General features: G+C 40.7%; 1 protein-coding gene and 1 long non-coding RNA gene across 4 annotated transcripts in view; both read right to left on the bottom strand.

The window, feature by feature from the left end:
- LOC120741886 (neural cell adhesion molecule 2-like) overlaps positions 1-5,518 on the bottom strand; it is a 32,233-nt gene extending 26,715 nt beyond the window's left edge. For 2 of the 3 annotated variants that reach the window (XM_040044984.1, XM_040044985.1), the window contains exon 1: positions 4,336-5,517. In XM_040044984.1, the coding sequence (XP_039900918.1) occupies positions 4,336-4,411 (76 nt within the window). In that variant the 5' untranslated portion in view covers positions 4,412-5,517. Of the gene's footprint in view, positions 1-4,335 lie in introns of all 3 variants that reach the window. The other variant, XM_040044982.1, reaches the window with a different exon arrangement.
- A 3,203-nt stretch (positions 5,519-8,721) lies between these two features.
- Positions 8,722-9,536, bottom strand: LOC120741888. Its single transcript, XR_005697712.1, has 2 exons — positions 9,450-9,536; positions 8,722-9,321 (listed from the first exon to the last, which is right to left on the bottom strand). It is a non-coding gene; the product is annotated as an uncharacterized LOC120741888 (long non-coding RNA).
- Positions 9,537-14,765: the final 5,229 nt, after the last annotated feature.

Here is a 14,765-nt window from a genome sequence, read left to right as displayed (position 1 = left end):
ACACATGTGATTCAAATGTAGTAATACACGTTTTGTATAAATATGTCACAATCAGCGGGGCTGACTGTGTGTAGAGTGAAAGGTGGACCCAAATGCAGACGAAACAAAACATGAAACGTGACTTGAATAACCAGGAATACAGGGACAGAAAACACAAGGAGTCGAATTGCTAATTGCTAATCTAACGAACTTAAACATAAACAACATCCAAATAAACTAAAACTTAAAAGCCTGGGTCAACAGAAACAGGAACCTGACAAAATATAGTCTATAATTTATTTTTTTTCTGTACCCCACATAATTAAACATTCAAGTTGAAACTTCAATGTTGCATCCATGGAACATCCAAGAAATGTGAAACTGCTATCAAATAAGGGGTGCTATGTTAATATGTAACTTGACCTGTTAAGGTGTTTTTTGATGGAAATAGCTTTTGATTTCAGCAAAAATTGATCTATTAATACTGCAAATTAAACAAATGACCATTTTCAATTCTCTACAACCTATAAAATGTTTTGAAACTCTGTGTTTATTAATTTGGAGCAGTGCATACTAAGGTTTTTTATTTTTGAAAAACACTGTTTTCATTGTGCGGTTTGTTCAGTAACATTTAAATTATACTCGAATGGTTGATGACTCAAAAATTCTGCTGACTGAATCGACTTTTTAGGAAAATCACAGAAAAATATAATTTGCATAATAATTTGGAACACAGAGTAGATTTTTGCTTTGTATGTCTAACCAGACCTTAAAAAAATATTTGTAACTTGTGTAAATAATTGTTTGGGTTTTTTTTACAAACATGCAAATTCTAGTCTACAGATGTACAAGCATAACATTTTCAGATATTTTGGTTTACCAGGTTACAAAACTCAGTTCACAACTTTACAAGTACAAAATATTCATGAGCACAGTTTGAGCCCATCCACACATTACACTTCTTTGTCACAGCTGGATTGCAGATGTTAAATCCGCACAGACTCTGTCTAACCTTGTGTCACTTTCACACACATTATTATTAATATATAATCTTCACTTTCTCACAGTAAATCTCACCTGCAGAGACAAACACAACGACGCTGAAAAACAGGAAATTGTAGCAGAGTGACGGAGTTCCAGCAGACATTTCTGTTTCTGTTTTAAAATCAGAATCTGAGATTCAGAAGAGACTATATGAGATGAACTCTGAGGTTCAGATAAAGCTGAAAGTCCCTGAGTGAGAGAGCAGGTCTGTAACGCCACACTTATGAGTTAGAGAGAGAGATAGAGATGGTGGGCTGGACCGGAGTCCTCCAATGGAAACGCAGAAATGGTTCTGCATTAGGTTAACATTAGGACTGACGTATATTAAATTATATATTAAATTATATTAAATTAATGAGGAACAATCTGGATTTATGGCAGAAACATATTTAATAAGAGTCATTTGGTTGGATTTGACTGATTATAATACACTGGATAAAAGCTTTATTGTCATTCATTTATTGTTCACCAATTTGGATTTGGAAATTATTTTATATTATTTTTAAGTCTTCGGTATATATACTATATATAAAGCTGAGAAGATAATTGAAGCTGGCGCATGGAGATTAGACAAAGCTTTTCTTCAAGCCTGTTTTTTTTTTCCTGTGTGTCACAAGTTATGGTAATGAATATTAATAAAAAAGAGTAATTACAGGGCATCACTGCTTTAGGTAAATCATTTAAATTATCACAACTGACACGTGTGTTTGTGTCATCCATCTTAGATGATTGTAATGGCTTTTTTTTGTTTTCTTTTTTAAACGGGATTAGAAAAAAATCTCAGTTTCACACCTCTGAGTTGAAAGCAACCTTCCTCCGCCCCTCACACTGGTACAGTAACCCCACCACTTTTTTCCCCAGCATCTTCTAGAATGACATCCTACCTTGGTCAAACTGAAGCTCCTCTGCTGCCACCTGTTGGATTTTTACATAGTTTACATATAGTACCTCACACAGGAAACCTTTCTTACACACACACTTTTTTAGAGAGAGAAGAAAATAAAATAAAAACTGCTTTTGGAGGAGGAGAACATATTTGAATATTTTTGTGAATTTTTTCCAAAAGATCAACAAAAAGAAAAGATTGAAAAGATCTGAAAAGATTCGGCATGAGCCCCCGCATCCTCAGGACCTTCTATCACTGTGCCATTGAGAGCATCCTCACTGGATGCATCACCACCTGGTATGGCAACAGCACCGCCTACAACTGCAAAGCTCTCCAGCGAGTAGTGCGGTGCTCTGAACGGATAATTGGAGGTGAGCTTCCCTCCCTCCAAGACATCTACAGGAAGCGCTGCCTGAGGAAAGCGGGGAGGATCATCAAGGACTCCAGTCACCCCAGCCATAAACTGTTCAGACTGCTTCCATCAGGAAGGAGGTTCTGCAGCATCCGGTCCCGTACCAGCAGACTGAGAGACAGCTTCTTCCACCAGGCCATCAGACTGCTGAACACGTCATAGACACCTCAGCTTCACTACTGGAACTTCAACATTATGCACTCCATACTGTATATAAATGCCACTTGTTTTGCACATATTCAACTCTGTATATTTTATATATTTTATTATTATTATTATTATTTTTTAATTATTATTATTATTTTTACTATTTAATTTGTAAAAATGTGTATACACACACACACACACACACACACACACACACACACACGTAGGAAAATATTTAGTATACACACCCAGAAATGCATACACTATTATATATTGTACATATATTTATTCGTTTCAGGTTGGCCATTCTTGTATTTTGCTCGTTTGTGTTGTTGTGTTTGCACATCTCTGTTACTTGTGGGGCTCGCACACAAGAATTTCACTCGCATGTGCTGTGCCAGTGTGCCTGCACATGTGATGTGACAATAAAAGTGATTTGATTTGATTTGATTTGATTTGACAATGTCTGATAACTCATCTCAGCCTCCAATAATACATCATCATAGATATTTGATTCCATTTTTGTGATCATCTGGATTCATTCTTTGGTCATAAGGCGAGCAGGACTCACTAAAGTGATGCTGTGCCTCTTCATTCAATAAATACAGTGTCTGCAGTTCAGCAGAGAGGAAGTGTTTGTTTCTGTTTACTGGAACAACTGCATTAACCACTAAGATGTGGTGAGACAGATATGTAGACTCCAAAGTTCCTTTGGTTTACTTAAGTCTATTTTGTTTATGTATGTGAAGGTTCTCAGTCATCCAGGTCATCGTAGTCTAAGGAGCTTAGAAAAAAAAAGCATCAGGACTTCTTTAAGTTGCTTGAAGACGTTTCACCTCTCATCCGAGAACCTTCTTCAGTTCTAAGGTCAAATGGTGGAGAGTCCCAGATTTAAACCCAGTGGGAGTTTCCCCCCAAAGAGGGACAATGAACCCCCTATTGAACCTCTACCTAATCACATGAGCCAAGGTGGGAAACTGGGCGTGGGTCCCAATCAGCCAGAGTTTCGGGTGTGTTCATTGTGAAACCTGGCCCCCCTTATCATGCGAATTCCTGAGGTCAGATGGCCCAGGATGTGAGTGGGCGTTAAGGCGTCTGGGAAGGGATCTCAAAACTGGATTATAGATGGCAGAGAGTTGGTGTCGTAAACCACGCCTCTGTTCAAAGATGGTCGCTCACAGTGGACATAGATGGCTTCTTTCACTCCTCTTTCAAACCATCTGTCCTCTCTGTCCAAAATGTGAACATTGGCATCCTCGAAAGAGTGTCCTTTATCCTTAAGATGCAGATGGACTGCTGAGTCTTGTCCTGTGGAGGTGGCTCTTCTGTGTTGTGCCATGCACTTGTGAAGTGGCTGTTTGGTCTCTCCAATGTAGAGGTCTGAGCATTCCTCGCTGCACTGTACAGCATACACCACATTGTTAAGTTTGTGTTTTGGCGTTTTGTCTTTCGGGTGAACCAGCGAGGAATGCTCAGTACACTAAAATATAATATATATATAAGATGTTAGCTTCAGCAGAATATGTGCTGATAATAAGTGAACATAATGTGTGAGAGAAAGCAGCCTCTCATTATAAGACACTGTGAGTCTCTGCATGCTGCCTTTATGGAGCTACAGCTGTTTGTATACACTGAACAAAAAGCTTTGTAGCTGCATACTGACTCCTGAAACTACAACAGACACACACATTACACTTCTTTGTCTCTGCCACAGCGGATGTGATGCCTACACAAACTCCACCTGGCCTCTGAATTAACATAAAACTCACTCCGAGTGAAATATTCTTAACATGTAACACAGACTCATACTCTGTTCCTCTCAGTCTCAGAGGCAGATATATTTTGGTTTTTAACAGTTAAATCTCACCTGCAGAGACAAACACGAAGAAGCTGACAAAAACCAAACTGAAGCAGAGTGACGCAGTTACAGCTGACATGTCCATGTTCTCAAGGTCAGATTATCCAACACTTATATTGTGATAAAAGTCAGTTGGTATTTCCAGTGAATGAAGTTTATGAATTCATTAGATTCAAATTAAGGTTTAAATAAAACTAAAAGTTTGATCTTTTCGGCCACTTGCTTAAACTCACCACCTTTGCTTCAACGTCTCTTAATGAAGTCGCATTAGAGTGACGTTTGTTACTCTGCTCTGTAGGACGATCATAAAGTGTGTCACGACTAACGCAGTGAAATCTAAAGCAGGTCTGAGTGTTTAACAGGTTGAGTACCTGAATGATCTTCAAAGAACAAAAGAAACATAACCTCATAATCTCATCATCAATAATCAGCTACACACTAAAGACCATCATCAGCCAAAGGACTTCAAAATGACGTCACTGTATGAAAATGTACATTGTACTATGGAGGAAACAGCATTTAGCTGTAGCCTCCATAAAACCACAGAGAACTTTGTCCACCTTTGATTGTCTTTAAGTTGTGTTGGAGCCACAGAGAGGAAATCTTTGTTCTTTATGGAGAACCAGTGAGGCTGTTTGGACTTTCCTATGAAATAGTAAATGGCCTGCATTTGTATAGCGCTTTCACTCAGTCCCTAAGGACCCCAAAGCGCTTTACACTACATTCAGTCATTCACCCATTCACACACACATTCACACAACATCGGTGCAGGAGTCTCTCAGTACATCTGTTTACAGTGAGGACAAAGAAGCAGCAGAAACACACACAGAGAAAAAAGGAAGTAAAACTGCTGAAAATGTTGGAGTCTAAAATTTCATTAATGACAGACTGTAAATAAAGGTCTAGTATAATTCTGTGCTGAGATTTTCAATAAGTGCAGAAAGAGGCACAACTGCTCTTACAGTATTTGAGGAGGCTTGATTTATGCTTTATAATTGTTTTCTCCGCCTGTTTCTTGACTATAAGCATTTTTTTCTCCCATTCTCATTAAACCAAGATTGTGTTAATCAGTGACTCTGTTAACTTCTGTGTACCACAAGAAGTCGTCAAAAAACAAGATGAGCTAAAACAATTGTTAATGTTAATACAGTCATTTTGAACTTTGAACTAACACATGAGCAATAATCACACCAGAAGGTGTCAGATCACTTACTGTTCTCAGGTATTCAGGACAATCCTTAGAGTTTTTATTTCTTGACATGATGAAAAAAGAAAAAGATGAGATCACATGTTGACTCTCTCTTAGTCTCTTTCTGATTGGAGCCAGTCCAAAGCAGATGTGAGTGTCAAATCAATACATGTAAAACAGAACTAAAAAGAAAAATCCAGAAATAAATGCTGATAGAAATGCTGGACACTGACTTCACCAAGTTATTAACTTCAGCTCTGAAAACACCAACTGACACAGGGGAGGAACACTGTGCTTTTACATAGACAAGATGAGACATGTTTTGCTATGTCATTTGATGCAATAATGAACATGTTGAAACTCACAATGTGTTACGTCCCCCCCAACATGGAGGGGGCTAGGGCAGGGAGGAGACAGCAACACAAGACAACCAAAATTAATGAAGAAGGACAAAAGCTAGGTTAATAGTTAGGCAGGATTTATTTGTCATATACCATGCCTCGACAATAATGTACTTGACAAAAGAAAAAAAGGTGGGGAGGAGGACTAAGTGGTTGAGCCAAATCAAAGAAAGCTTTCAAACAAAAGTTTCTCAAGAGTCAGAAGCCACCCAGATGGCCAGGGAGCTGCTCATTTGTAATTATCCCTAATGATTGATTTGCCTTCTGTGCCCAGAACGGCCAATGGACACATGGCAATTATCTTTGAATTGGCCAATAGGTGGAGACTTGACACCTGAAAGATAAAAGCAACAGAAAAGCAAAGCAACATCTTTCGGCATGTAACACAAACTTACTCAGATTTTGCGGAGTATTCACACTGTGTGGCAGGTTGAGCCATCATTCAGTGATGTATAAGGTCTGCGTGGCACATATTTTCACCTTTTTATGGACACTTTCCATAAATCCTATATTCTGAAGACTTTCCCTGTATCACTTCAATGTTAGATATGTTTCAGGTGATGAATAAAAAAAACAAAAACAAAAAAAAACAATGGAGGAAAAACAAGGACAAAAGTTCAGAGAAATACAGCATATGATTTAATACACACCAGTTTATTCAGGGATGACTTTTTCCAAAATTTGCTTGATTAAGTTTTTACACAAAAAGTAATTATTTTAGTTTCTTTCTTGATGCCTCCAGTAAGACGTGATCCTCATTTATTTATTTTCCTCCCTCTATACATGCTCTGTTTCTGTATCCAGGTAAGAAGGACATCTGGAGATTTTACAAGAATTTAGGTAAAGACAATAGCAGTGCACTGACAAACTGAATAACTTTACACTGTAGTCTCCTTAACGATGAGATGCGGGATGTCTGGTTTGTTGGATGTGCAGTTTGTGGAAGATTACAAAACACATCTTACTACACCAAAAATTTCTCGTGGTTTTGTTTTATGTGGGTAATTTAAATGAGAACACCCTGTGAAAAACATGATAAATGGTAAATGGACTCGTTCATATATCATATATTTTTCATATCTGTCACTTAATTAACTGATTTCCCAAAGCTTTTCTGTCATAATGGTCTAAATGAGAAAAAGGCATAAATCATATAAAAATCTGTAACATGACGATGTCCTCTAGTCTGAGATGCTGGGGGAACCAGCTGGACGTCAGTGGTTGGACTGGTGGACTACTTGAGTGAAGAGTAGACGACGTCTCTGGTTTAAAGTCTGAACACAAACACACGCAGTTTAAACAACAGGAGACATGATTACAAGCTTTCCCACATAGCAGTCTGGCCCGGATCTGGTGTCAAGCTGGCACTGCTGGCTTACTTCTAGCATGATAAGTGGTATGTCATCCAGATATATGGGCCAGGCCTAACATAGATGGTACTGTTTATGTGATGGCATGCCGCATCTATGCTCCAAGCTCGGGTCCTCTACCAGAGGCCATAGAGCTTGAGGGTCCTGCGCAGTATCTTAGCTGTTCCTACCACTGCGCTCTTCTGGACAGAGATCTCTGATGTTGTTCCTGGGATCTGCTGGAGCCACTCGGCTAGCTTGGGAGTCACCACACCTAGTGTTCTGATTACCTTCACCCTCCACATCTTCTCAAGCTCTTCTCTAAGCCCTTGGTATTTCTTGAGCATCTCATGTTCCTTCTTCCTGATGTTGCTGTTGTTCGGAACCGCTACATCTATCACCACGGCCATTGTCTTCTGTTTCTCTACCATCACTATGTCCAATTGTTTAGCCATCACCATTTTGTCCGTCTGTATCTGGAAGTTTAACAGCATGTTAGCTCGGTCATTCTCCACCACAGTTGGGGGTGTCTCCTATTTTGACTTCAGGACTTCCAGGCGATACTTGGCACAGATGTTTCTGTATACACTTGGTTGTAGCATTCTATGTATGCCCTGCCTGCTAGCATCTTGCACTCTGCTGTTATGTGCTGGATTATCTCAGGGGTATTTTTACATAGTCTGCACCTGGGGTCTTGCCTGGTGTGGTAGACCCCAGCCTCTATAGATCTTGTGCTCAGAGTTCGTTCCTGTGCTGCAATGATTAGTTCCTTTGTGCTGTCTTTCAGTCCAGCTTTGTCCAGCTTCCTGGGTATCAGCCACCTCCTCTATCTGGCTGTGGTACATACCATGCAGTGGCCTGCCCTTTCAGGATGGTCCCTCTTTTTCTTTCTCTTTCTTGGGTTTCTGCTGCCTGAGGTATTGACTGAGCACATGGTCATCTTCCTGATTTATTAATGGATGTTTTTTGCCTCATCCTGGACTGTGGTGCTGACTCTCACTAGTCCACGGCCTCCTTCACTTCTCTTACCATACAGCCTCAGGGTGCTGGACTTGGGGTGAAACCCTCCATGCACTGTAAAGAGCTTCCTTTCTTGATGTCAGTGGCTTCTCCTCCTTTGGCCAGCCTATTACCCCAGCAGGGTACCTGATCATGGGCAGGGCGTAGGTGCTGATAGCCCAGATCTTGTTCTTACCGTTCAGCTGACTCAGGACTTGCCTGACCCTCTGCAGTTACTTGGTGGTTGCAGCTTTCCTAGCGGCCTCTTCATGGTTCCCATTTGCCTGTGGGATCCCCAGGTACTTGTAATGCTCCAAGTGCTTTCAGTCTGAAGACCGACAGATCTTTAGAAACAGAAGCACACCACAGCCGCTCTATCACGTGACACATACTGCTCCGACGTGCTAAGTTCATGAGCAGGGTTACGCCATATCACAAGTTTTGTGAGGTGCTTTTGTGATACTTAATGGATCGGAGTACATTTTTTATTTCTCTCCGATATCCGATCCAGTAATTTAGGTCAATATCGGACCAATACCAATACTATCGGATCGGTCCATCTCTCACAGCAGATAATGTTTTAATTCAGGGAACAGGAACACTGCTCTGTCTTTTTCTTTCAATCGCAGGCATCTTACTTTTTAGGTGAGCTGTTGTGCACAGTTTTAGAGTTTCAAGTAAGAGAGACACTGCTGTTTCTCATAGCTTCAGTCAAAAATAGACCCTGCACTACTGTAGGCTTCATATCAACTTTGGCTTGGCTGGTACACCTGTAAGGTTATAATGAGAGTCACAGTTACATGTTGCCCCATTTCCTGTTCTTGTCAGAAACAGCACTACCCACTGAAAATTGATGCACTATAACTTGTTTTCACTGTGCAGGATTTTTTGGTTGAACCTGATATATTAGATTGTGAAGCTTGTGTTTTGTGTTCACTTCCAGCTCTGGATTTTTACTATTGGACATTACTAGAGTAGATCTGTATGACTCAAAGTTCAAAGTAAACTTTGTGCTTTTCGTCTGCGCTTTGCTGGAGCTCCTCAGTTGTCAGCTTTTCTGTAACAGAGAGATGAGAAACTTGATATTCTTCACAACTCGTGAGCTTTGAGCTTGAGTCATGATGTGGTTAGCTTAGCTTAGTTTAGCATGATGGCTGTAAAAAAGGGCAAGCAGCCCAGCTGTACCTGTGCCTCCTTGTTCTGATGGTTGTTTGTCCATAACTGATGTTGTCAGCGCTCACTGCCAGGTAGACCACAGTTGTATCAGTCTCTGCAATATAAAGCATATAAAATTACCAAAGCTACAGCAACAGTACTGTTATATTATTACACGACAGATGTGAAGTTGATGAAGAAATTAAGTAACATGTTTTGTAATGTGCAGAATTTTTTAGGTTTCATATCTTAACATATATCTGTTGTGAAACTCATAATGAGTAGAAATAACTGAGGGCTCATTCTGTGAAAAACAAATGTGGAGCACCACAAAGATGCTGTTTGCTATTAATACAAACTTGCACACTGCACCACAGAACACAAAGCAAACAAGTTCTCATGTCTTGAACACTATCATTAGCCAAACCAGAACACACTGTGGTGAGAAGTCTTACCTGGTTCAGACTAAGTGGACTCAGCAACAGGAAGTAGCTGCTGTGGTTTTACATGCAATTTTAACAATGAGTCGAATGTTCGAGAAGCTGAAAAACACAGTTAACACCAGCCGGCCAGGCTTCTACTTTTCTACCTTTAAAAACCCGCTTTCCAGCCAAATGGCTGGTAGGCTTTTAGCTAAGCTTTAGCTTCAGCCAAGTGGAAGCTAAATTGGCTAGTCATTCATATGTAAATTAGATTGTTATCTGGGAATTCTGGAGGGGAGTGGGGGTGTGTGAATGAGGGGGTGGGGGAGCTGCTAAAAGCTGTGAACTTCCTTTTGTGTTCGTCTTGATGCATTCTCAATCATCCAGGGAAATAAATCTCCAAAAGTCACCAACTTGGAGTGTTTCAGTTTGCCATCTTAGGGAGAAATCAACAGACATGGGTGTATGTCCTTTGTTGCTGAGATTTATTGATAAAAACAGTACAAAAAAACAACCATTTGTACACATATTTACAAATAATAATAAAAAGTGAGTGAGTACATTTCAACATTTTCAGCAATCACTCACAATCCTGGCACTGCCATGGTATCTGTAGTCTGCATTTCCAGTGTGTGGGGATCATTTGTCACCAACTGCATCACGTGCTACAACCCTGGTCTACATATCACCGTTGATGAACAGCTTTTCCCATCAAAGACTCGGTGCTGTTTCCTGCAGTATATTGCAAGTAAACCTGACAAGTTTGGGATCAAGTTTTGGGTGGCTTGCGACCTAAAATCCAAGTACATTTGCAATGTCATTCACACACATCCACTCCCCTCCAGAATTCTCAGGTAACAACCTAATTTACATATGAATGACTAGCCAATTTAGCTTCCACTTGGCTGAAGTCCAATTCACTTTAAGCACACTTTTTTTCAGTAACTTACCTTTGTTATAGAACTGTGCTCAAAAAATAAAGAAATTTGTGTTGACAAGATTGTTAGTTAATCATTTACAAATCAACACTGTCTGTATGGAAAGCAAATCCCCCACCCAAAAAAAAGTACACATGTAAAACTGCAGTGTTAATCGATGCGGTTGAAATATTTGGGTGCACCTAAGAAGAAATGTTAGCCGCACCAGTGAAACTGGTGGGTTATTCTAGACTGCAGACCAGCAGTGGGGACAGGGCATCTCCTTGGTAGATCCCACATTTGATGGTATATATATATATATATATATATATATTAGGGGTGCAACGATATTCGTATCGATATTGAACCGTTCGATACAGAGCTTTCGGTTCGGTACGCATATGTATCGAACAATACAACATTTGTAATTTATTTTATCAACTTTCCTTCTGACGATGCTGTCTGTGTTGAGCGCTCAGTGAATCTGCGTTCGACTACTCCGCCTAGGCTGCACTGTCGAGCGCAGATCCACTGAGCGCTCAACACAGACAGCATAGTCAGAAGGAAGAGCGCAGGGCAAGCTAGCAAGACAGAAGTTAAGCTCTCTTTGCAACATGGACCTCCCCCACCCTCATTCAGATCTGGCGTTTGGAATTATTTTGGTTTTCATGTGACGTATGACCCTGAAGGTAAGCAAGTCATGGACTAAAGTAAAACAGTATGTTGGATGTGCCATGCAATGCTCAATTACTAGTGGGAACTAGTGTGTTAGCGCAGTTAGCTCGTTAACGTGTTGGCCGTCTAGCCCCATGCACGGGCGATCGGCGGTAGCTCGTTAACGGAGATTTGCCGTGTTGTGGCGTTAAGGTCATTTCAACGAGATTAACCTGAAAGCACTAGTGGGAACACAACGAATATGACTGCACATTTACGCCGACATCATCCTAGTGCAAAGACAAAAACAGCAAGCATGCTACTAACTTTAGCCGAGTCATTTAGACAGCTGTTAGCACATGATTCTCCTTATGCTGCTGAGAATATAGCCCAGAAGAAGCGGATAGTATAGCTTTTATTTTGGAAAGAGACATTTCTCTGTAATAAACTCTCTTTTCCAAAGATGAGTGATTCCTCAATCAGATACAGGGCTTGCAATATCGCTAGCCTGACGTCCTGGGGCTAGCGATTTTTTCAGTCGGGCTACCAAAATCTATCTCTTCCCTGCCCGTCGGGCTATTGTAGGAAGGAAAAATATATGTCAATGCTTTTGCATTCTTTCAGAAATGTAGCTGGGTAATTATGTCATTGGCATCGGTGAGCCACTGTCAATATGTGACATATTGAAATCGCGTTTGAATTTGCACTTGTTTTTTGCTTTCACTTTGCAATCGTGCGAACTGTGTATAGAGAGCGACAGCACTGATCTGTGAGTGATGATAATTTGTGCACCAATTCCTCTGACATCGTCTTATTAATCGTTAGCTTACTATGCAAACATGACAAGTGAAATCTCCCGCAGCAAGCTTAAACATGTGAGAGGTTGATCGCGCAGAGAATCGCTGAGCTTATGTGAGTGCGTGTGTAAAACCAGCAGCATATATATTTTAGTTCTGCTGAGCCAAATAAGACAGGTCAGGGTGAAGAAGTGACAGCCAAAGAAAAGCTTGCCACAAAACGGAGAAGTTATGACAAATCAGACTATAAGGCAAAAAGAAAGTGCAGCTTTATGGTTTCATGGACAAAATAATTTCTGTGGCTGCAATATGATGAGCTAAATAACCAGGGCTGCACATAAGTGGTCCGCAGGTGCGCATTCGCTGTCAAAATAAAAAACACGCACAAGGGTTAGGGTTAAACTTAAAAACTGTACCTTTGAGTTAAAATATATATTTATAATTTTAATAAATGACAAATTAAAAAGGCATGAACATTTTTTTTGTATCGAAAAAATATCGAACCGTGACACCAAAGTATCGAACCGAACCGAACCGTGAATCTTGTGTATCGTTGCACCCCTAATATATATATATATATATATATATATATATATATATACATATACATATATATATATATATATATATATATATATATACATACATATATATATATATACATATATATATATATATACATACATGTGTGTGTGTGCAATACATGTGACATGTATAAATGTATACATGTAACATATAATATAATTGTAATGAGGCATTTCTGATGGTCAGGACATAAACAGGGAAAAAAAGGTGTAGTTTACAGATTACTAGGTGGTGGAAAGGGAGTGGGAGATTAAGTAAGTTTATGCTTCTTCCTGCTCCTTTTTAAACATGAAAGTTTTTCTTTTTTTGTAGTTGTGGTGCTTTTTTTTAATTTTTCAGTTGCTGTACCATTTTTAAACACGTTTAAAATAAAGATTCAAATCAAATTAATTCTCAAAAACACTGGTGTAAGGAGCCTTAATCTATTGACAGGACTAGTTTCCAGTGAATGTGTCTCAGCAAATCAGAGACTGTCTCAATCCCCACCATTTTGCAGTAGAAATACCGTATTTTCACGACCATAAGGCGCACTTAAAAGTCTTAGATTTTCTTCAAAAAGTACAGCGCGCCCTATAGCGCAGTGCGCCCTGTGTGTTGTAAGGAGGACGTAGTAGAGAACACCATGAGAACGCTAAAGGGTGAAGTGTGGGCGTTGATCGTATATACCGGACAATCGCACATACCTGTCTAAAAGGACAGGTATGTGCATTATGTGGAACATCGTTGTTTTAACAACCCTGAAAATGGCAAAGAGACACGCTTATGAAGCACAGTTTAAACTGAAGGCCATCAGCTATGCGGAGGAACATGGAAATCGAGCAGCCGCGAGAGAATTTAAGATTAACGAATCGATGGTTTGCAAATGGAGGAAGCTAGAAAACAAGCTCCGGCAGGTCAAGAAAACGCAGCTGAGTTTCCGCGGACATAAGGCGAGGTGGCCCGAGTTGGAGGAAAGACTCGAGCGGTGGATCATCGAGCAAAGAACGAGCGGGAGAAGCGTTTCAATGGTCACCATTCAGCTAAAAGCAGTTTCACTAGCTGAAGAGATGAACATTGAACATTTCCAAGGAGGTCCGTCTTGGTGCTTTCGTTTTATGAAACGGTGCCATTTTTCCATCCGGACCAGGACTACGGTAGCGCAGCAACTTCCAGCGGATTATAAGGAAAAGCTGGCCATCTTCCGCTCCTACTGCAGCAAACACATTGGCGACAAAAACATCCAGCCCAGCCACATCACAAACATGGACGAGGTCCCGCTCACTTTTGACATCCCGGTGAGTCACACTGTGGAGAAGAAGGGGACCAGCACGGTAGCGATACGCACAACGGGGTATGAAAAGTCTTCTTTTACTGTTGTGCTTGGCTGCCATGCTAATGGACAGAAACTGCCGCCTATGGTGATTTTTAAGCGAAAGACTTTGCCTAAAGAGAAGTTTCCAGCAGGAATCATCATTAAGGCAAATGAAAAGGGCTGGATGGATGAGGAAATGATGAAAGAGTGGCTGAGGGAGGTGTATGTAAGGAGACCAGGTGGTTTTTTCCACGCATCACCATCGCTCTTAATCTGTGACCCTATGCGTGCCCATCTCACAGCCGATGTGAAAAAACTAGTGAAACAAATGAACTGTGAGCTTGCTGTCATTCCGGGAGGCCTGACAAAGGAACTCCAACCGCTGGACATCGGTGTGAACCGCCCGTTCAAAGTAAGGCTGCGAGCGGCCTGGGAGCGATGGATGACCGATGGAGACCAGTTTCACCAAGAGTGGAAGGCAGCGCCAGGCGAGTTACGCCACAATTTGCCAATGGATTGTAGATGCTTGGGCTAACATGTCTGCTGGCACTGTTGTTCGAGCTTTCGCAAAAGCCGGCATCATTTCCGAGGAGCCGCACGGCACGGAAAGTGACTCTGACAGTGAAGAAAGTGAACCTGGCATGTTTGATGGAGATTTAGCGCAGCTGTTCAATTCAGAC

The sequence above is a fragment of the Simochromis diagramma genome, unplaced genomic scaffold (assembly GCF_900408965.1).
Source record: "Simochromis diagramma unplaced genomic scaffold, fSimDia1.1 OVJJ01000104.1, whole genome shotgun sequence".
In the NCBI taxonomy this organism is placed as follows: domain Eukaryota; kingdom Metazoa; phylum Chordata; class Actinopteri; order Cichliformes; family Cichlidae; genus Simochromis; species Simochromis diagramma.
Note: the sequence above shows the minus strand (reverse complement) of the source record. Positions and strands in the feature narration are given on the sequence as shown.